At 36.9% G+C, this 23,187-nt stretch overlaps 1 protein-coding gene across 1 annotated transcript; it reads left to right on the forward strand.

Annotated features, from left to right (window-relative positions):
• Positions 1-2,193: 2,193 nt before the first annotated feature.
• Positions 2,194-2,636, forward strand: LOC109679864 (small ubiquitin-related modifier 1-like). The gene has a single exon (XM_074069544.1). It carries the CDS (start codon positions 2,292-2,294, stop codon positions 2,595-2,597), a length of 306 nt encoding a protein of 101 aa, XP_073925645.1. The 5' UTR covers positions 2,194-2,291; the 3' UTR covers positions 2,598-2,636.
• The last annotated feature ends 20,551 nt before the right edge of the window (positions 2,637-23,187 follow it).

Raw genomic sequence — 23,187 nt, forward strand, 5'->3', positions numbered from 1 at the left:
GAGAGTTTACTTGTATAAATGACTATAATTTAGCAACATGGAAGATTTGCCTTTTCTAGGCAAAGTTATTAACAGGGGCCTAGGAACTTCATGGTCAGTTTCATTTAGTTACAAAGAATTCAAATTAAAAAAAAAAAGACTGGAATTGTATACACTCAAATATCTTTTAAAATCTATTTCAAAGTTCAAAACAAGAGCTCTTTAGATATTTAAATTTTTTTACTCTAAATAGCCATGAGGCCAGCAAATTCACAAGGTCTCTAATTTAGAGAAACAAACACCAAATAATTTGCAGCATTGTTCTTTTTCAATATTGGAACTGTTGTTTTTGCTTCCAAGTAGTTCTTAATTTATCCAAAAAGACCTGTCAGCCTGTGCTGTTTCAGGAGCTCCTCGCAGTATAAGTATAATGACAGTGTTAGTTTGTCTTTCCATTGTTGTGAAAACTGTTTTCTTTTTTTTTTTTTAAGTGCCGTTAGTAGGATTCTGGGAATTCACAGTAGGTTAACAGAGATGCTTTCTCCATTTAGAATTCCTTTCTCCTAATGAAAGGAGTGTGAACCCTTGAACTCTGTCAGGGAGTTAGGCATGTTCCCTGGGCCTGATTTTCATCGTCAGAAAATAGAGGTCAGATCCATGTCAAGAATAAAAGAAGGGTCAGATTAGAGTAGTTAAAGGCTTTGCACACATCCAGAAATGACATTAATGTGTTGACCATAATGTCTGAAACCAGCTAAGCACTTGGTGAGTGAGTAAATGAGCTAATGAATGAATAAGTACATCATGAGTAAAACTGACATCAAATATTCGGAGAAGCCATTAATTATGTATATGGTAAAATATCTCACATTTAATGTGTTCAAGTATGGCAAACGGAGATTGCTATGAAAATTTAGCACTTTTCTCTATTCCTATTCCAAGAGAGCAGAGCAATAAAATTTGGTGATACAGTGTTTATACAAAATGATTCTGGGAAATAATTTGAGATTCTAATGATTTCATGGTTTCTTAAAAAAATATGGCTTAACTGATGATCACTCCTATGTACCACATGGCTACTTCATACCCTTACACATTTTGCAAAACACGTAAAACAACATTAAGGAGGTTAGCACATTCTGTGCTATCTTTGTTAATACAACTGTAGCCTTTCCCAAACTCATGGATACAAGAATGACATTGTCTTTATTCTTCCTAACTGAACTTAGCTTCTAGCTCTGAGCACTCATTCTACTATATTGGCAGCAAAGGAGAAACCACCAAATCTTTGTTGGGATCCCCCTTCCACAGGTCCTGGGGCTTTGCCATGTATCTGGGAATTGCACAGTGTCCAGATTTGGAGGGGAAGGTGCTGATCATCTTATTCCAGTCACTCGTACCCACCAGGTGCCACTGAGATGTCCCTTACTCCCATCTAGATTGTCTCATCAGTTAGTTCCATATGCACCTGCAAGGCACAGGATGTTTTTGCTGAGGTTGCCTGAACTCCCATTTTGTTAGATGTGCATCATGCTTCTTCTCTTCTCTGAGTTTTGCCACCTTCCTAGGGCTCTTGTTAGTTCTTTTTCTTTCATCCCAGCCTTTTCTGAATGACCCTCCACTCTTCCTGCCCTCCTTCACCTCCAAAAGAACTTTTCTATAGCAGAGAGTGGTCCCTCTGCATTCACATATCTTCACTCAGTCCCTGGCTTTTAGTGAAATATACGAAAGACTTGTAGGTACCTTTACTGTTCTATTCTGCCATTAATCTCCCCAATCCACTGACACCCTGTTTGAAAGAGAAACAAAGAAGGCAAAATAAAAATAACAATTCCAAACAAGAAAGAAAAGTAATAAGCCTATAAGTTAATATCTCACAATAGTGATAACAATCAGATTGAGAGCATAGATACAATGGGTGCTAAGTCACCAAATGTTCTTTCAGACATATTACCGAATTCCATTATCACAACAAGACTGAGAATGAATACACTTACTCTCTTTTTCACAATTGAGAAACCGATGGTCAGAGAGATTAAACAACTGTTCAATATTAAATCTGAAGTCAGGTCATCTAAAATTCTCAATTTCACATCTTTCCTCTATTTACTTTGCTCTACTTAACAACCCAATAAAAATAATAGTCAGTAAAAGCTGTGAGGAAATGAAATTTGGAAAGATGGTTATTTAAAGTTATATTAGGGCAGTGTTGTCCTGTGGGGAAGGGAGACGGGTTTGTAAACCTCAGAGCCAGATTCTACCTGCCCGATGCCGCTGTTGTGCAGAGACCCCCGGGTGAAGCCACCATCACCATGTCTGACCAGGAGGCAAAACCTTCAACTGAGGACTTGGGGGATAAGAAGGAAGGAAAATATATTAAACTCAAAGTCATCGGACAGGGTAGCAGTGAGACTGACTTCAAAGTGAAAATGACAACATATCTCAAGAAACTCAAAGAATCATATTGTCAAAGACAGGGCGTTCCAATGAAGTCACTCAGGCTTCTCTTTGAAGGTCAAAGAATTGCTGATAATCATACTCCAAAAGAACTGGGAATGGAGGAAGAAGATGTGATTGAAGTTCATCAGGAACAAACGGGGGGTCATTCAACAGTTTAGATACTTTTCTTTTTCTTTTCCCTCAATCCTTTTTTATTTTTAAAAATAGGTCTTTTGTAATGTGGTGTTCAAAATGGGATTGAATACTGGCATTCCATCTCTTTAAAATATCTGGTAATTTGAATTCTAGTGCTCATTATCTTTTGTTTTCATGGTGCTGATTTTTGGTGATCAAACCTCAGTCCCCTTCACATTGCCCTCTCCTTTTGAAAAATTACACATGTGCACGGAGAGGCCACTTTTTTCAGGACTGTGCATTTTCAGGTTTGTGGTGATAAGATCGACCAATGCAAGTGTTCAAAATGACTTTTCAATTGGCCCCGAAGTTCTAGCACGTGATTGCTTCACTCCTGAACTATGACTCTCAGTGCGAGATGGAAGTTTTTCATAGAACTGAACTGTGGGAAAATGACCTCTCCTTAACTTGAAGCTACTTTTAAGTCCAAGGGTCTGGACCAAAAGAAGAGGAATATCAGGTTTGGAGTCATGATGACAAACCTGGTGAGATTAATGACTAACCCCAAAGATGGCTTCACTGAAGAGAAAAGCATAAGATTTAAAAAAATCTTGTCAGAAGAACCCAGAAAAGTTCTAGTTTTCATTAGCAGTTAATAAAGTTATTCATGCAGAAGTATCCAACAGAATACTTCTCCTTTTGATTTTATTTGTACTTTTTGACCTGGAACATGGGTTTTAAATGGACATTGTTTGTACCAGCTTCATTAAAATAAACAATATTTGTAAAAAAAAAAAGTTATATTAGAACGGTAAAAAAATCTAGGGAATATTTGGATGGAGAATCGGGGACCAAGAGTTACTATTTAAATGGCAGAACACAGAAAACAAAGTTACTTAAACCAAGGTCCTTTAACTAGGGAACTAAGAAAGGAGCCAAGATGTATTACAATGGGATAGTAATCAACAATAAAAAGAAATGAAGTTCTAATACACTCAACAATAGGGACTGCTTTAATTTTTATGCAACTGGTGGTTACAGGACTGTGCATTTGCCAAATATTGCAGTACTAGCTGGGTATGGTGTGTAAGCCTTGAATGCCAGCACTCAGGAAGTTGAAGCAGAGGAACTGCAAGTTCGAGTCCAGCCTGGGCTACAGCAAGACCCTGTTTCAAAAAAACCAAAATAACAACAAAAAGAATGAATTAATTAAATTTTGAAAATTGACATTCTCTACACTAATTAGGTGAATAATGCTTTATGAAATTAAACCTTAATTTTTTATTTTTAAAGTTTATTAGCATGTAATAGTTGTATAGGCAGATGTATTGATTTACTCCATCCATCATTCTCCCTCTTCTCCCCTCCCCCCTTCTTAGAACAATCTGAACATGTTTCATTCTTCTTTTTTCATATATAAATACAAAATACAAACACCATATTCACACTCATTCATCTTTCCTTATGCCCACCCACCTCCCGTTGGTTGCCACCCCTGGAAAAGACCTATTTTACCTTCCTGCCCTTCATTTTTTTGAAGTGTGTATTGATATACACTTCAGGCCCATACATATCATGCTTTAATCAAATTAAACCCCTCCCATAACTTACTCATTTTCTATCATCATGCTCCCCTACTATTCAACGGCTTACAGTACACACATAATATATTATATTCATATATAGATGGCTTGCTTCAATATTTTTCATTCGCTAACATTTTCTTGTTCTTTCCCACCTCACTGGTATATTTTTGTTCTATCTCTCACTACATATATATATATATGCATGTATATATGCATATATATGATCATATCGCTATATATATTTAACTTATATGTCTAACTTCCACATATGAGGGAAAACATATGATCTTTGATTTTTTGAGCCTGGCTCACTTCACTTAACATGAAGTTTTCAATTTCATCCATTTACCTGAAAACAATATAATTTCATTCTTCTTTATGACTGACTAAAACTCCAGTATGTGTATATAACATATTTTCTTAATCCAGTCATCAGTGTAGGGCATCTGGGTTGCTTCCAAAGCTTGGCTATTATAAATAGTGCTGCAGTAAACATGGATGTGCAAGTGAATCTATCATATCTTGGAGCACATTCCTTCAGATACATGCCTAAGAGTGATATCACTGGATCATATGGTAGTTTTTTGAGGGACCTCCATACTGTTTTTCATAGTGGTTGCACTAATTTACATTCTCACCAACAATATAGAAGTGTTCCTTTTCTCCCACCTCTTCGCCAGTATTTGTTGTTGTTTGTGTTATTGATGATAGCCATTTTGACTCACTAATCATAATTTTTTAAATTGAAGAAGAAAGAACAAAGTTATTTAGTATTAGGTATTTAACTAACTTCAATTCCAATTTAAATTTGGGGGGTGTAATTTGGAAAACAGAATGGATGCAGCTCCTTATCAACCAACTTCCTCCTAACGTTATATATATACTATACATGCAATATTGCACATATACATATATGCATATGATGCATAGAACCCCTGTGGGACTTCAAATGCCATATTTCCTCAACTAAAATAGCTTTACCATCTGAAATTAAGATGCTTCTTACAACTAATAAGAGAAAGTTGCCAGTTGTATGCAGATCAGTAAATTTTGATGCAGTTATTATTATCTACAAATGTATGAAATAAACAAGATTAGCTTTTGAGCAATTAATATTGACCTTTAATTAATCTTAGGTCTGCTGAGTGTTGGTTGAAAAGCTTTCAAAATGATTGTACTTGGCTACATATTATTATGATTGACTGACACTTGCCAGGCAATTGAATTTAAGGAAGTAGAAATGGCCAAATCCTGCAAAAACAAAATCTTTCAAAGGCAGCAGAGTTTGGGGTCATTTACTGATGTACTTGAAGACTCATCACTCAAGCTCTGAATATTTACTTTTACTAAGACAATATCTGATCACTGGGGAAAAGAAGACAGCCATTTTTACAAGTTCACACTGGGAAGAGCAAAGGATTCTTAAGGAAGAGAGAAAGATCTAGAAAGCAGGAGAAGAAGGTATAGGAGAGCATCAAGAAAGGGGTGGCCTTCAGACAATTTCAGGGAGGTATTTTGTTTTGTTCTGTTTGATAGTGGTGAGAGTGGAGGAGCAGAAATGAAGAGAGATGGAAAAAAGAGTATTTAAATAGGTTTTGCTATGCAATATAAATAAAATCCTCTTTTGGCATTTTAAAAAAGATCACACTAAAGATCTGAATTGCTTTTTTATTATTTCTGGACTTTAAGATTGTTTTTTCCAAAGAAAGTGACACCTTGCCAAGACAGGCCAAGAAGAGGTTCAACTTTTATGAGTAGCATGTCTGTCAAAAGCTTTGACCTGGCTTTCAAGAAAAGCTGTTTAACTTTCAGTGATATGTAATTTAATGAAGGAAAAATATGAAACTATTAGTTTAACAAAATAGAAAATGCAGGAAATAACTCTGGTATTTTTCAATATCCCTCAGAATTACACTGTCAATCTTCAAGGGCTGAAGAAACCAAGATGATGAGCTCTGGTTGTGAAAAACAGCTTGTCACCATGATGCCAGACATATCTGTCAAGGACAGAAAGTGAATCCGAAGACTCTTAAGCAATAGATCTAAACAAATCTCCAACTGAAATTGCTCACTACACTGAGGAGGAAGTTTGTCTATAATTATATGGATAATGAATGCTTTCATCAGTTATTAAAAGTATATGTTTGTGCCATTAATTTGTGGGCTTTTTTTCGTCCTGAGAAGCTGGTGTGAAACCTATGGTGCTTCTTACAATTTCTCATATCTTAAAATTGAATTCTAGCTATTCCAAAAATAACTCTCCAGTTAGCATATTTTTCATTCTAAGACCGTTAGAGATATTTGTCATATATTGTTTGGATCCTATCCCTATTCTCCAATATTGTTATGACCCGCAACACATCCTGAACTCTTCAGATTTTGAATTTAACACTTTAAAAAAAAAATTAAATTCTAATTTTGCTCTAAACTTTAATTTGGACTCCCAATTAAAAAAAAATTGTCTCATACAATTCAATACACATACATACAAACACACATATTTTCCCCAACTTTTTTGTCCGGGCGTTATAAGATTTATTGGGTATATCTGTGGGTATGTGTGTGTGTGTGTGCATATGTGTGTGTGTCAGGGTGAAAAGGAGTTGGTATGTGGGGTGAAAGAAGCAGGAGAAAAAGGAACAGCAAAAAGTGCTGGCAAGTGCTTTGCCATGAGTGTGGCCCTGGGCACCTGCCTTCAAATGCATGAGACAAGAGAGGTGACAATGAAATAACAATGATGGCTGCTGGAGTGACTCCTTTGTGTCCATGCCATTTGATTTGGCAGGTCTTGCTGCCTGTGGTCTTAGGCTCTGCTTCCTTTCCTGACAATGTGATTTGTGAAGAATTCAAAAGTGATCCCAGTTAGTGCAAGACCTACTCCAGGGAATTTAGGGATGTCTGTACCCTGACCCTGTGGCTAATGGCACTTGATTATCAGACCAGGTGTGTGGGAAAGTGTGGGCTTATTTGTATGGCTCAGCAGTGGTTCAGGAAATTGTCTTTTACAGAAAGATCATCCCCATGCTCCCTGCATGTTTGGTTGTAGGTGCCTTTGATTTGCACCATGAATCCTGCTGGTCAGCCTCATTTATATTTGAAGGGAGCAATAAAGATAAAATTAGCTCTATAATTTAAACATTTTACTGGTATTTCTGAATATTAAATCATACGAATTGGTCTCTGTTTCCTTGAATATTAACAGTTCAGCAGTGTTTAATTATTTGCTGGGACTGCATTTTCTATTTAGGAAAATCAAGACTTAAGCAAGAATGCAAAAACCTAGAAAATCTGACTCCCTGGATTAAGGCAAGGGTCATGTGTCCAACCTGACATCAAAGATTGGTACACTGAAGAGAACAGAGACTGACTGAGGCCTTAAGTAGGAGAATCCTGGCATTTGTATATGTTCAGCAAATGGCTGTGCCATGCATTGTTCTGGGTGCTGGGCTTATGTCAGGCATAGAGACTTGAAGTCTGGGGTCACACGCTGCCTATGTGCTGGTGTGGGAACACTAACGACTGCAGTTGGCAGCACGCTTTTATGCAGACTATGTTTCATGAAGAACTTCTGGGAGTTTATTTCTCGAGGAATTTCATTCATTACCTTTACCAGTTGCTCATTATTCTCTTTTATAAATGAACTGGCTAAGTGACATGCATCACAGATACATAATATTTTTAAACCTCATGAACTTTAGTTCTGATAAACATAAGCATTCACACTGAACAGAGGGAATCATAATAGCGAGCTGAAGTTGTTATAGCAACAATGAGAACACTTCAATATTCAGGCACCATTGTTTTTCAAGAGTAAATGATACAATTAATGACTGATACTGTATTGTTTACTGACTTCCTTGTGACTCATAGCTCTTCATGTGTCAGTACTAAACAGATGGAAAGGTAATTCTGTGGGATTGAAACAATAATTCAAATATTGGTATATGGAGCTGCTTTAAAAAATCTTGACAGGCTTTTACCCATGATAGATTTACACCTCTGTTATTGCAGCAAAACTTGAAAATTTGCATTTAAAAAATGAACTTTTTCCATTTCTTCAGAGGAGAGCTGAAACACACTCATAAAAAAGATATTTTTTTACATACCTAAAGAAAAGCACAGAATAATAGAAGAGCATAGTCTACATGGGCAGGCTGGATTTGAGTTCTGGCTCTGCATCTTACAGCGAGGTGACCTTTGATAGGGTCCTTACTCTTTCATTGCCTTGGTTTCCCCATCTGTAAAATGGAGATGGTAAAATGCCTACCATGAAATTGTTGTGAGGATTAAAGGTATTGATGTATATGAAACAATGGGCTTGTCCAGAGCGAGTGCTACATAAATGTTTGCTCTTCTTGTGTCTTTGGGAGATCATCTAGTTTAGGTATTTGCATTTGAGCAGGAGTTGGTGTCAGCGATTTGAGAATGTTAGTTTTTCATTTTCTTTAAATCCCCTATGGAAAAAATGTATACGGAAATATCTATTTTATTTAGAATTTTTTCCTCCATCGCCTGGCTAAAAAAATTATTTGTATTGCCTTTATTTTCCTCTCAGTTCTTTCTTAGAGGTAAGAATTTAGGGGTGAAAGTTTGGGAAGCAGCATAGAATCCCAGACCTTTGAAATGATACAGATGTTGTTCAAATTTAAGCTCTGCCATAGACAAAGGCTGAACCACTTTGACCACCTACAAATGAGGCAACAATACTTATCCAAAGGGCTGTGAGATTGAATTGGATGTATGTCAGCACATGCTGCAAGTCAACACGTTTGGACCTGTCTGAGTGAACAGTCCTTAACCACTCCTTTGAGCAGAAGTCACCAGCCTCTAACCATATAGGCCTGCCCAGCTCCCCACACCCACCTCACCCCAAACTTCACACACCTCTATAAACACACAGCCAATTCAAGAACAGGGATTAGAGAGTTAATAGGTTGACCTACAACCCATAAAGTTGATGGACACCAAAAGCTGTCTCTAAGGGGAGATGATGAAATCAATCTGCTTCACTATGTATTTAAAATGAGATTAGTGGAATGAATTAGTAAAGCTAAAGAGCCAAGATCTGAGGTGATCAGGCCTACAAATTGGTCGAAATGATGAGATAGCAGAATCTATAAGCTAGCACAAATTGTGAGACTAAATGTGTTCTCCTCAAATTCACTTGTTGAAATCCCAACTCCCAATGTCATGGTGTCAGGAAGTGAGGCCTTTCAAAGGTCATTAGGTCATAAGGGTGGAGCCCTCATAAATGTGATTAGTATCCTTGTAAAAGGGACCACCACGAGAGTTTTTTTTCTCTTTCTGTCATATGAGGAATACAAAGTCCATAGTTTACAAGTGGGAGCGTGCCCATGTTGGCACCCTGATCTTGGACTTCTAGCCTCCAGAACTGTGAGAAATGGATTTTTGTTGTTTTTAAGCTAGCCAGTCTATGGTATTTTTAAAAATAGAAGATGGAAAGGGAAAAAATGAAGGGAAGAAACCAACTGTTTTGTTGGTAGCACTAGTATCAGGAAAAACAGACAAGAATCTGCCAAGTCTTCCTCATGGCAACCAACTCCTGCTTTGGAGCTCCCAGAGCCATCCTCAACAGGAATTCCTTAACTTGTTCATCTCTCCCAGGCTGACCCTTCATAGTTCCTGTTCTTCCCACAAAGACAGAAGGGTTATCTTTCTATGGGTTTCCGAGAAGGTCTGGTCCAATGGCAGGTGTTCTTGTTTTATCCATTTTTATTTCCACTCTTAGTAAACTCTTATTTTACTTGGGGCCACTTAAGTAAGTCCAATCCTTTTTCCTCCAAAATTAATATTGTACCAAGAAAAGGAATGTCCAATATTGCGAGAAGATGGCCTTTGAGTGCAGAGTCTCATGTTTGCTATGGAATTGGCCTGTTTATTTCAGGGTGCTAGCTTGGCTGGTCTTTTTTTACAGAAGCAGATACAAATCAGCTTTCTAATCTGGAGCATTAGAAGTTAGTCACTTGTAGTTACTAAGTTACTGTCTTTACAAACTTTAATTTTTATGCCCTTACATAGGGGAGGTGTATAGAGATGTTAAAACCATAGCTCTGCATTCAGGTTATTTGGGTTCATTTTTGCCTATACTACTTACCAAGTTGAGCAGCATTCTTAATCTCTCTGTTTCAATTCCTCATTACTATTATTATAATGGATACTTAAGTCTTATTGCTAAACATTGTATCAATCTTCTAGTAAAACACTAACTTGTTGCAATTGTTTGCTTGCCTATATTTCTTTTATTAGACCCTTGGGGGTTAAGAACAAATGAAAATATAATTTTTATTTCCATTACTTAATACATAGTGGCACTGATGAAATTAATAGTCCCTTTTCTAAAACTTTTTTTTTTTCCTTTTTTTGGTGGTACTGGGGTTTGAGCTTAGAGCTTTGTACTTGCTAGACAGGTATTGTACTGCTTGAGCCACACCTTGAGTCCTAAAACAATCTTGCAAAAATTTGATCTTGCTAATTTTCATTCTATGAACTTAGATTTTGAAGTCTTTTTTAAAAAATCTCTTCTATGTAAAGACATAAACCTATAGTGCATCTTTTGTTTGCTTTAATTATTCATTTACTCAATTAATTGTTCTAAGCTACCTAATTAGCTTAAACTCAACAATTTTCAGGCCCTTTAGAGCCCCCAACTTTTTTTTAAAACCAGGCTTACCCCTCTGCTCTGCCTTTCTCCCCCCCACCCCATGTTTTGGATTTTTGTTTAGCATAATTATTATGCTTATCATTCTTGGATGTCTTTCTGCCTGTATCAATCTGCTTAACAAGGTCATTTTGAATTCCAATCCCATCTGTTAAGGAGTTCACTTTTCTCTAGGTGACTCCCTCAGCTAAATCAATTAGTTTCCTATTTCTTTAGCCAGGTCATGGATGAAAGTTAAAACATACAGTTTCTACCTGCTTTGTAAATGCAAGATACTATTCTCCAAAGCTACAAGACCAAGAGTAGATATGTAAAAAGCCAAGCTTAATGAGAGTAAGATTGTTTTGTGGAAGACATATTTCTGTAAGAAAAACTTTTGCTTTTGAGAATGAAAATGAAATTTTGTAAATTGCTCAGTGGCCTCTAACCCAATATTTTAGCTGATTTAGTTTAGCCTGATGTAATTTTGGTTTTTGTTTTAAAGTCTACTTACACATGTCCTACATCTGAGTTTATCCAACAGATAAACATATCCTATATGTCCAAATCAAAATTCAGCAAGCCAGCAATTAAGAATATGTCCCAGTTGTAGTGCAATTTGGTTGATTAACTCATCAGGGCTGGGTGAGAGCAGTTGTGTCAAGAATTTTAGTTAAGAATTGGTAGTCTTGATTTTAATTGGGTAGAATACTAACAGGTATATTGCTCTGAAGAAAAAGATGAACCAACAGATCAAAATCTTTCATTGTTTAGTTGGATGAAAGTAATAAATCTACACAATGTGTTTGCAGATGAAAGGAATTCATTATGTTTTTTTTAATGCCTTAGAATAAAAATACAACCTTATTAAAATCCAAGGTAGCTTCTTGAGTAAAGTTGTGCTCCAAAACACTTTGCCATGTTTGAGGGTGTGTTCAGTCTTCTTGGTGTTTACTCAGGGCAGCATATGCTGCTGTATAGGTCACAGAAAGCTGCCTTCACTTTTTACCATTGGCATGCAAGGGTTCCCACAAAGTCCCCAGGAGAAGGCCATTTCAGTGGCTCTTCCAGCCAAACAGACCTACAGCAGTGTGATTGTAATGATGACCTCCTGGAACATTAGAAAGGACCATGACAAAGGCAAAGATTTAGTCATAGCTTCTTACAACTTAAGATGAATTTTAGTAAATTAACTTGCTTCATTGAAAAAAGACTTTCTCAGACATATGAAGACTTTTACAAGCAAAGACTGAAAAGATCTCATGAGGTTTTCAGCTTGATGTTTTGTTTTTCCCTGCTTGAGCTTTCCCTGTCATAAATTCCAGCTTTCTAATGTCAGCCCCCTCCTTTGTTGAGCTTTAAGGCATTTCTGGAATTACTCAGTAAAGGGACTTTGACAATCCCCTGCCCTGTTCTTAGGACATAGAGCTGATTTATGGCTGAAGGAGGTTCTCAAAACAGTAGATGAAACTGGTGAAATGTTATCCATTATTAAAGTGGGTTCAGGAGTTCCACCTGCTGATCACTGCAGGTCATCCTAAATATAATCAGCCTAGTGCCTTGACTTATTGCTATTTTTGTGAGTTTTACTGCAAGAAAGGGAAAGTCACCTTTAAAGAGATTGTTTAAAGATAGAATCTGAAAAGTATACTGATAGTGCTATGGCAAATTCCAAGTCTGCCATTGCTTAGATTGACAGCCTGAAAGCAGTTTCAGAAATGGCTGCTCCCATTAGTGTAAACTCTCAAATTCAATGTTTTTCAACCAGTGTTTATTGACACTTGTCCTTTCTGTTCAGTGCATCAATACTAGGTACCACAGATTCAGCAGAGACTAAGACAAACTCTTTGCCTTTTGTAACTTTCTAGAGACAGACATTAAATAATATGCAATAATAAAATGACAGGTACATTTCAGGTTCTTAAGAAAAATAAAGCACAGGTGGGATCTAAAGAATTGAGGCTACTTATTGTCTTAGGTGTGTTCTACTTTTCTAATGCTGCTTTGTTAATTTGTTAATTACTGCAGATTTAGTGAGTTTAAAATAACTTGAACTTATTATATTACAGGTATATAAGTTAGAAGTCCTACATTGGCCTTCCTGAACTTCCATCAAGGTATCCACAGGCTGTAAGGGGAGAATTGCTTTCCTTGCCTTTTCCAGATCTTAGAAGATTCTTCATATCTTAGCTTATGCCCCCCTTCTTCCTCTATTAAAGTAGCATCTTCACTCATTGTCACATCTCTTTCTACCACAGCCAGGAAAGGTTCACCTGTGTTAAAAGCCATATGATTACAATGGCCCACCCTGATAATCCAGAACAAGCTCTTTACTTGAAGGTCAGTTAATTAGCAATCTTCATTCCATTTGTAACCTTAACTCCCTCTGCCACATAACAAATGCACAGGTTCTAGGGGATTAGGAATGGATATCTTTCAAAGTATATTATTCTGCCTGCTATCAGGTATTTTAAGTAGGTCTCTATTAAGAGGTAACATATTAATTAAGGTTTGAATGAAAGAGGACTTACCCTAAGTGAGTATCCAGGAGAGGGTGTTATAGGCAAAGGGTGTTGTGTGCTCTCCTTTTGGAAAGAAAGAAGACAGAAAATGTGTGTGGCTACAGCAAAGTAGGGGAGATAAAAGGAGATTAACAAGGTGAGAGAAATAGGAAGTGTCTTGAGGAAGATACTAGAGACCTGTAGAAGAAGTTTCGATTTTATTCTCAGTAAGAATAAAGTGAGATAAGAAACCAACAGAGTATTTAGAACAGAAGAGTGACAAGATCTAATACATAATTTTTAAAATCATTCTTAACAGTGTCTTTGGAAAACAGTTTGACATTATCTTGTAAATTTGAAGATATACATACTCCATGACCCATGAATTCTATTCCTAAATGTGTACTATAGGAGAAAGACTTGTCTATGTACACTGGAAATATGTCCAAAATATTCATATCTATAGTTAGTAATAAATAAGCAAGAAAACAAAAAGAGCTTTTATAAGCTCCAATATCTACCAACATTTTGAATATATTCTTTAAAATGGCCACAACAAACTATTACATAATAATAAGAAAGATGAGTATGTTCTGTGTGTATTAAGAACATGATAAATCTCAGGTACCTTTTTTTATTTTATTTTATTTTATTCATATGTACATACAATGTTTGGGTCATTTCTCCCCCCTTCCTCCCGCCCCCTCCCTTAACCACTCCACCTCCTCCCTCTCCCCCCCCACTCCCTCGCTTCCAGGCAGAAACTATTTTGCCCTTATCTCTAATTTTGTTGAAGAGAGAGTATAGCAATAATAGAAAGGACCAAGAGTTTTTGCTAGTTGAGATAAGAATAGCTATACAGGGAGTTGACTCGCATTGCTTTCCTGTACATGTGTGTTACCTTCTAAATTAATTCTTCTCAAACTACCCTTTTCTGTAGTTCCTGGTCCCCTTCTCCTATTGGCCTCTGTCACTTTAAAGTATCTGCATTAGTTTCTCTGCGTTGAGGGCAACAAATGCTGTCTAGTTTTTTGGGTGTCTTACCTATCCTCACCCCTCCCTTGTGTGCTCTCGCTTTATCATGTGATCAAAGTCCAATTCCCTTGTTGTGTTTGCCCTTAATCTAATGTCCACATATGAGGGAGAACATATGATTTTTGGTCTTTTGGGCCAGGCTAACCTCACTCAGAATAATGTTCTCCAGTTCCATCCATTTATCTCAGGTACCTTTTGTTGAACAAAAACAAAACAACAACAACACACACACACACACACAAAACAAAAAAAACAAGGCTGGAAGAAACACATATCCATTCATTCTAGAAATATTCCTTAAGCATTTACTTTGCAAAGAATTATAATGGGATATATTAGTAAACAAAATTGATAAATCTCTTTATGCTCATGAAATTTATATTCCAATAGTTGGAGATAGATAATTTACAGTAGACAAAATAAATAGGCAAGTTATAGTGTATGATAGAAAGTTAAAGGACTGTGAAAGTTGACAAGTATAAAGCAAATTAAGGAAAATAAGAGTGTTGCAAGTTAAAATAGGATGTCCAGATTCAGCTCCTAAAAAATTTAAGTAAGAAGAATTTTGAGGAAGAATGCTGCAGACACTTGACCCTAAAGATTGAAGAAGTCCAGTATATGGGCAGTAGAGAGTAAGATGCAATAGGAGAGATGAGCAGGAGGGCCAAGTTAGGGGGGGTGTCTTGTGAGCCTTGATTCTAAGTAGCAAGAAACTACTGAAGAGTTCCAAGTGGAATTGGTGTGGCCCAATCTATGCTCTAAAAGGACCATTCTGGCTCTCCTGAATTGAGGCCAGACAGCAAGGGACAAGGGTAGAAGGAGTGGAACTAGTGAGGAGGCAATTGTGTTAGTCAGGGTGAGAGGTGATGGTGGATGGGATGAAGGTGGTAACAGCAGGTGGTAAGAAGAAAGAATCTGATTGAAATATAATTTTCTATAAGCACGAGTATTTTTTATTTTAACATAATTTTAGACTTATAGAAAAGTTTAAAGAGTAAATATGAATTATTATATACATTCGCACTCTTTCTGTCTCCCTCCCTCCCTCTTCCCCACCTCTCTCTCTCTCTCTCTCTTTCTCTCTCTCTCTCTCTCTCTCTCTCATACACACACACACACACAATTCTCAAGCAATTACCTAAATCAGGAAATTAACACTCACTGATGCTATAACATTATCAAACCTTCAAACCTTGTTCAGATTTCACTATTTCTTCCAATTAAATCTATTAAAGCAAAAGAAAATCTTGGTTCACGTATTGCATTTAGTTCTTATGTCTCTAGTTCCATTTAATTAGAAATAGATCTTCAGTCTTTCTTTGTCCATAACATTGACAATTTTAAAGTATGCAGGCCACTTTTCTGTCTGTTTGTAGAGGGTCCCTCAATTAGAGTTTGTCTACGTTTTCTCACGACTAGGTGCATGTTTTGGATTTTTGGCAGGAAATCCACAGAAGTGATGCTGTGTCCTTCACAGTACATCATATAATGGCAGGGGTATAACCTATCTTTATCCTATTTCTGTTAAGATGGTTAAGATGGTGTCTGAAGGTTTCCCCACTGTAAAGTCACTCTTTTCCTTTTTTAATAAATAAAGATCTTGAGAGAATGATACTTTGAAACTATGCAATAAACACTCTGCTACCCATCAAATTTCACCCACTACTTTCAGCACGCAGTGATAATTCTTACATAAATTGGTAAGTATAACAATACTAAGTGATGACTTTTTAATGCTATCATTTCTTCTAAATTTATTAATTGACTTCCTAATGAAACAAAGCATTTTCACTTCTCAAGTAATTAATTAATAACAACATGGATTCTTACTTTATTCAATAGCTCATAATCTATTAATATCACTTATTTAGATGCTCAGATAATCTCAGATTTGGTCAGTGGAAACCTTTTCCAGCTGGCTCCTGTGTCCTTTTGACATATCCGTGACCTAATTTGAGCACTTCTCAATCACAGTACAAGAAAATGACCCAGGCTCATTTTGTACATTGTTATCCCCAGCTCAAGAATCAGCCATGTCTCCAAGAACTCCTGGTTCCTTTTAATGAAAAAATGGTAAGTAATTGCTAGGTATGCTCATTGTTTTTGAGATTTGTGTTTTGAAGTTGTGAGTAACAATTTTAAAAAGTCAATAATCATTCCAAATTTCTGATTTGAGCTAATGGAAGTAAGGAGTTACATGAACTGAGATGGAGAAGGCTGGGGTAGAGTAGTTTTGGAGGAAGGAGCTGGAGTTCAGTGTCACCATGGTAAGTTGAGATGCCTCTTTAACATTCTAGTGGAGAGGGTAGGTAGGCAGTTAGACATCATGGTCTATAGTTTTGCAGAGAATCCTGGACTGGAGATAAAATTGAGGTGTCCTTATTGTATAGAAGGTACTAAAATTCATAAGAAGTTATTAAGTCATTAAGAAATGAATGTAGGTAAGGGAAGATAACCAAGGTCTGAGACCTGGAGCATACCAATGTAAGAGAAAAGAGAGAAGAGTAAACAAGAAAGGAGACTGAGGAGGAGTGACTGCTGAGGGAAGAGAAAAACAGAAGCACTTGGTGTTCCAAAAGGCAAGTGAGAGAAAAAGCTATCAAGGAAGAGAGTGTGATCAACCATGTCAAATGTCTTGCTAAGCCAGATAAGATGAGGACAGAGAATTGACCATTAATTAAATGAGCAGCTATTCTAATTGGAGTAGGTAAGAGAGAACAGGACAAGTGGAATTAAACAGAACACACATGGAAAAAAATTAGGGGCTTGCTGCAAGAAAGAACAAAACAGCAGAGTAATAACTGCTAGTAAGTTGGGGTCACAAGAAGATTCTTGTGTTTGTTTTTGTAGGATGGAAGAAATAGCAGTGTGCTTATATGCTTTTGGAAATGTCCATCAACTTAGTGGAGAAGTTGATGAAAGGTAGCAGATGAGGTGGGAAGAATCTGTTTCCTCGCAATACCTAGTTTCCAGAGGCTACCCATGCCCCTTAGCTCCTGGATCCTTTGTACAACTGTCAAAACCAGGAATAATAGGTAGCGACCCTTTCATGCCTGACAATTTCCTATTGTCCTCCTTTCTCTCACTGCACCCAGCAAAAGTTCTATAATTTTAAGGATTTATATGACTAGACTGAACCCATTCAGATAATCTCCCAATCTTGAGATCCTTAATCACATATGCAGAACCCTGATCACATGTGCAAAAAGAAAAAAAAAAAAGAAAAGCAAACAAACAAAACTACCCATAGGTCTTGGGGATTAGGACTTAGACATTGTTGGAGGGTGGTTTGTCTTACCAGTCATGGCACCATGGAAGTGCTACAATGCTTGACAATTGGTTTCCTAGGTGGTTTTGGTTATTCTTTTAATTTCCCAGTTTACTCTGTACTTTTTTAGACTGGTTTAAACTTCCATGAATTATAGACTAGTAGGGCTGAACCGTATGTACACTTATATATGGGCCCCATGGATTTGTCACTTAGTGATTAACTGCTGTCAATCACCACTGCAAAAGAAGATGGATCCAACTTCTAGATTCATCATTTACCCTTTTACAGAAAGTGTTCCAGGTATTTCTATACCTCGCTTCTACCTCAATTCCATTAGTGCAGTCCTGTGCGAGAGTAGATGGCAGGAAGAAGGAAGCAGCTCCCTTCCTATGTCTGCTTCATGGGGTTTTCCTGCAGCGAATGCATTTCAGCATGGTCCAGGCTGCCCTGGGTAGCCCCCTCCGTGATTCTGACTTCAGCAGGAAGGCATGGCTTCTGGGTTCTAGCACAACCACCTCTTCTCTCTGAGCACTTGGGGCTTCTTGCCTCTTCTTCTCTGGGTTGCCTCCATTTCCCATGTGGCTTCTTAACTCTTCCATCATTGTGAAACAATTCACTGTATTACATTTCCCATTTGAAATATCTAGAGTAGTTTTTGTTTTCCTTGCTGATCTTTTACTGACAGAATGGAAAATAAAGCTATGCTAATTTCAATTTTGCATTCACAAAACTATTCCTGCTTATCATTCTGAAAGGGACTTTTGTACTCCAAAAAAATAAAAACTTTGACAGAAAATCCGTTCAGTTTGTTTAGGGGTGTATGAAATATAGCAACCTCACAACATTTCTGACATGAGATATGTGGTTTGTTGTTTTCTTACTGAGACTGATGTCACAGGGTGAGCTCTACGCTACATGAGAAAGGAATTTCAGGAAGTCACTTTGTGAGCTGCTGGAGATTAGATTTCTGAATGATGAGCCCATGGTGTTGGTATAACAGAAGACAGGACCATATTCCACTGCCGGTGCCAATCAAGGACCCTCCAATCATGGCCTTGGGGCACAAAGAACAGGATAAAGACAATTCCACATGTCTAAGAAGTGATTTTCTCTCCTTCAAAGAGAGGGAAACTGGGGCAAAGATGTGATCTGGAGTGGCAGTGGCTGGCCTACACTTATTTCTTCTCAAACACACACAGTGGAAAAGGGATGAAGGAAACTCGTTCTCCTCTGAATAGCAAGGCTATTAGCAAGAAGAAAAAGATTAAAAAATAATTTGCATACATGATTATCAGGACAGAAGAGGATGGCTCTAACACTGTAGATTTTGACACAACTTTGTGGCTTTCTGTGGTTAAGATAATGTACATAAAGCAGAGACCCCGCCATCTGACTAATTAACTCGGCAGCAGGGAGGGAATGGATGAAAAGATAATTAATAGGTCAAAGACCCAATGCTGTGTTATGATTATTTGAATAATATTATGATAATTTGAATAACGTAGAAGAGTTTGTGAAAATTGGTTGCTGGCTAGGACTCCAGCTGACAAAACATTTGAATCATGCTCATTTTATACCTCCTGGGCAGCTTCCCTTCCTTCCTGAAAGTATTGAGCATATGTTTGAATGTTGGGGGTGGGGTGAAGGAGATGGGTGGGAAATGACTATGAAAAAATACTGTATTAAATGTCCACAGCAGAATTCTTCCCCTTTCTTTTCACACTGACACTGCCTTAACTGCCTAGCACAGTTGCAGGCTGAGACAATAAGTCCCATCCCGCAGCCCTGGAATTTGCAGGGACTGTTCAGTAAAATGAAAAGCCCAGTTTCTATCTCCTGGTTTTTTTTTTTTTTAAATGAATTAACTGGATGAAATCTATAATTGATAGTTTCCATATTTATTCTGGAAAGCAAAACCAAAGAATCATTCTCATTTTAAAGCAAATCGAGGTTTTAAATTAAGACATTTTAGACATTTTAAACACACTAAATTTTTTTAAACACAAAAATTGGTTTTAAAAATCTTACAGATTATTAACTGATGTGACTGTTTATAATATCTCATACCTGACAATGTATGGGACCATATCAGATAATATTTCAGTGTCTTCCTGCCTACTGTTTGTTCCTTTCCTTGAGAAAATGGACTTCAATGTCAATATTCAAGCAGCAATCTAGAATGTGGCCTGAGGACATTTAGGGCAACTAATAAAAAGGCCAATCTGCTTTTGTGCTGCATGAGTTTATTTCGAGCGGGAATTGTGTGCGAAGTTATTATTATTATTTTTTTTTTTAGTTATGTGAAGGAATTAGCTCTCTTCTATCTTACTATTAGCCCAGTGATTCTCAACCAGGAGAAATTTTACTCCTCCACCAGGATATTTGGCCATATCTACAGATACTTGATTGTCACAACTTGAGAAACATACAGGAATCTAGATACATGAGACAGCCCCACAACAAAAGATTGTCTGGTCCTAAATGTTAATAATGTTCAAGTTGAGAAACCTGAATTAATCCAAGTGTGGCCTATGGTGAATGCAAGAATAGAAATAAGGCTACTTCATCTAAGATCCTCCTTAAACTTACTATAAGCCCTTTTACCAATTTGTAAAGCTTAGGTATTAAAAATAGGGCACTCCAGTGCCTTTGGCTAAACATCTAACCTCCTATGCTAAATCTTAGGTGCATGTATTCTATGCTCAAGTTGGTCATTAATGATTGACATTAATGAATGAATAGCAGCAAATAATTCTCAGTCTCAAGAAGGCATGGATCAAAGATAAGCCTAGGAGACAGAAAGAGAATATTTTTCTAAAGGACTGCTCAGGTGAGCAGCTCCTCAGGGAAGCTATAAACTACAGACAGCTTGATGTACTAGAATTGTGGATACTGAGGCAACTAAACATGACTTCAGAACACACGGGGCTCTCTGTCTCCCTAAGATATGATCTGGCTGCTTACTCGCACAGCGTGTGCAAAACCACATGTTCTCACTAGTTACTTTAAGGAGTTTTTATTTAGCTTGGAGATTAAGCTGAGACTAGGGAGCATGTTATTTATTGTGGCTGTTAGGTGAATTAAGCGATAGCTTTATTCCTGAAGCAGAACCACAAAACAAGGGCTGCATGCTTTCAGGAGATAGCTTTGATAGGAAAGAATGTGCTATTTGATATTTAAGAATAGGTATAAAATTTTAAGAATTTGATTTGTATTTTGAAAGTGGGGACTAGGTTTTAGACTGCATCAGAATTGGTTTTCCGGCATAAGTATTTTCTCCTTTATTTCACCTCCTAAAGCAAACATTAACAGATTGCCAATCAGCCCATAAAAAGCAACCAAATCCACTATTCAGTTTCCATAAGTAAGTAGTGAATACAGAAAGTAGAACATATATCATTGTTACGCAAAGTTTTTGATATAGATATTACATGTATTTCAGTAATTAGAATGTATGTCTGGAATTACAGCATATGGAGTGATATGGTGGCTTGTCATATTTGAGCTATGAATGTATGTCATTATGTAACATCACTTTTAGAAACAATAGGAGTCACTTAGATTTAGAAACTTTCATCAGCTACTTGTGAGAACACAGAATAATACAATTCTACTTTCTTTAACATATTAACCTTCAGGTCATAAGTGAGTATTTCTTACTTTTACAGCATTGATAGAAATGAAATTTAGTGAAGTCTTATTGTGATACAAAACCAGATAATTTTCCATGAAAAAGGAGAAAGGTTATATAGCTACATAACTCTGTGTTTCTTTCATGCCACTGCATTCATGTTCCTAGGGTGATCTGATCTTTGGAACTCCTTGTCATTCCTTTCTTAGAAATTATCACCTCAGTAGTGCCTTCCCACCACTTTCACACAGAATTAATTTCCCGTGCTGTAGTTTTCAACCATTTTATATGTAAGTGTTAGAACCCTTACCACATGGAATTGTAATTATTTATATCTTTGCCTTCTCAATGAGAGTATGAGCTTGAGGACAAGGATAGTCTTTAGTCATCAATATCTGAGCTCCTAAAGTACAGATAGCTGAAAGGTAGCAGGTAGTAATTTAATGTGTGATAAATGAATAGAAGTTATCCATTAAAGTCCTAGCTCTTTTCCCCAAATATTCTATCTGATTTTCACAGAAAACAAATTTGTTATCTGTTATTTCTGTGGGACCCAGTTGTTGCAAAGTCTTTTATAATAGCTTATCTTAACAAGTTGGTATGTGTTATCCCCAATTCTGACATGATCTGCCTGCTGGTTGCTTCTGCCCACACAACTTGCACTTCAGCTAGGTGTTTTCAATTACTAACTCGGCCCAGACTGACAGAAATAGGATTGGTTTCTGCCACCACAGAAGCCATAAAACAGCTTTGGTCTGATTTGATCTGCTGTCTCCCAGGCACTTCTTTACCTCCAGACTTCTGTTTATGTAAACAGTAGGTGTCCTGATGGTTTAGCAATTGTTAGTTTTGCTTTTAATTAATTTTAGTGGAAAGAAACCTAGCTATTGAGTACATAAAATAATAGTTATAAGCTATGTTAAAGAAAGGATACAAATTATTTAGAAAAGCAAAAAAGAAAGTGGGCAAAGGAAGAAGCACTAGAATGAGAAGTGAGGAATAAGGAGGAATTAGTCTACCAAGGCTTTATGTTATCAATAAATCTTAAACAGAGTATTAAATACAACAGAGACTTCAACGGGCATGGTTGATGACTTAGAGATAGAAGAGTGAGAAGGAAGAATACATTTTCCCCATGGAAAGCAGCAAGCTTTACAAGCAAATGCTTGATATCCAAGTGAACAAAGGATAGCAGAACCCATTATTTCTGAACAGTGGATATTATTTGCCAAATAGCAGAGTGATGTTTCTAAACAATCAAGGGATAATCACAGTGGGCTGCATGGGTGGTGGTGTTGGGGAGGACAGTTCTAATGAAGACCTGGGCAGTGACTCAGGGACACCTCAGCATCACCAACCCCATGTGTGCAAGATGTGCAAGAAAGACTGTTACTGTCTTGGTTGTAATAGCAACTAACAGCATGAGTTACATCTAGCCATTTAAACTTGCTCACTTTCTTCATTTTTGGAAAAAGGGGAATGAGCCTAAAGACTCAATGTCCTTTTGACTCCATATTGATGAAGTTAGTGATCACAAAGTTGAAAGACTTTCATCCTGCAAGTTCTATCTTGATGCTCTTGTAGGTTTTTAATCTTTGTCTTAAATATGCTAAGTAAAGTTCCTCAAATTACAAAATAAAAGTGCTAAGAGGGGGACAGTTATACTTTCTCTTAAGAAAATTTTCTGAAACAATTACTTCTGACTAAGATTTTTATACTAGTTACTTTCTTGTTGATTTTAGTGGATTATAAGAGATTATAATGTTCTGAATTATATTTCAAAGTTTCATCAATGTCAAATAAATAACAACAACATTTCCTTTCTGTTTCTGGGTTTATAATCCATGATTATAATATTCTTTAATTTTCAGGACAGTGAAAATATTTCCCTTTCTTAGCAAGCAAAAATGTCAAGGATAACATTTACAGTATACTACACACTCTATTTAAAA

The sequence above is a fragment of the Castor canadensis genome, chromosome 4 (genome assembly GCF_047511655.1).
Source record: "Castor canadensis chromosome 4, mCasCan1.hap1v2, whole genome shotgun sequence".
Lineage (NCBI taxonomy): Eukaryota > Metazoa > Chordata > Mammalia > Rodentia > Castoridae > Castor > Castor canadensis.

Coding starts and splice junctions, on each gene's coding strand:
- LOC109679864 (XM_074069544.1), top strand. CDS start 2,292: ATGTCTGACCAGGAGGCAAAACCTTCAACTGAGGACTTGGGGGATAAG.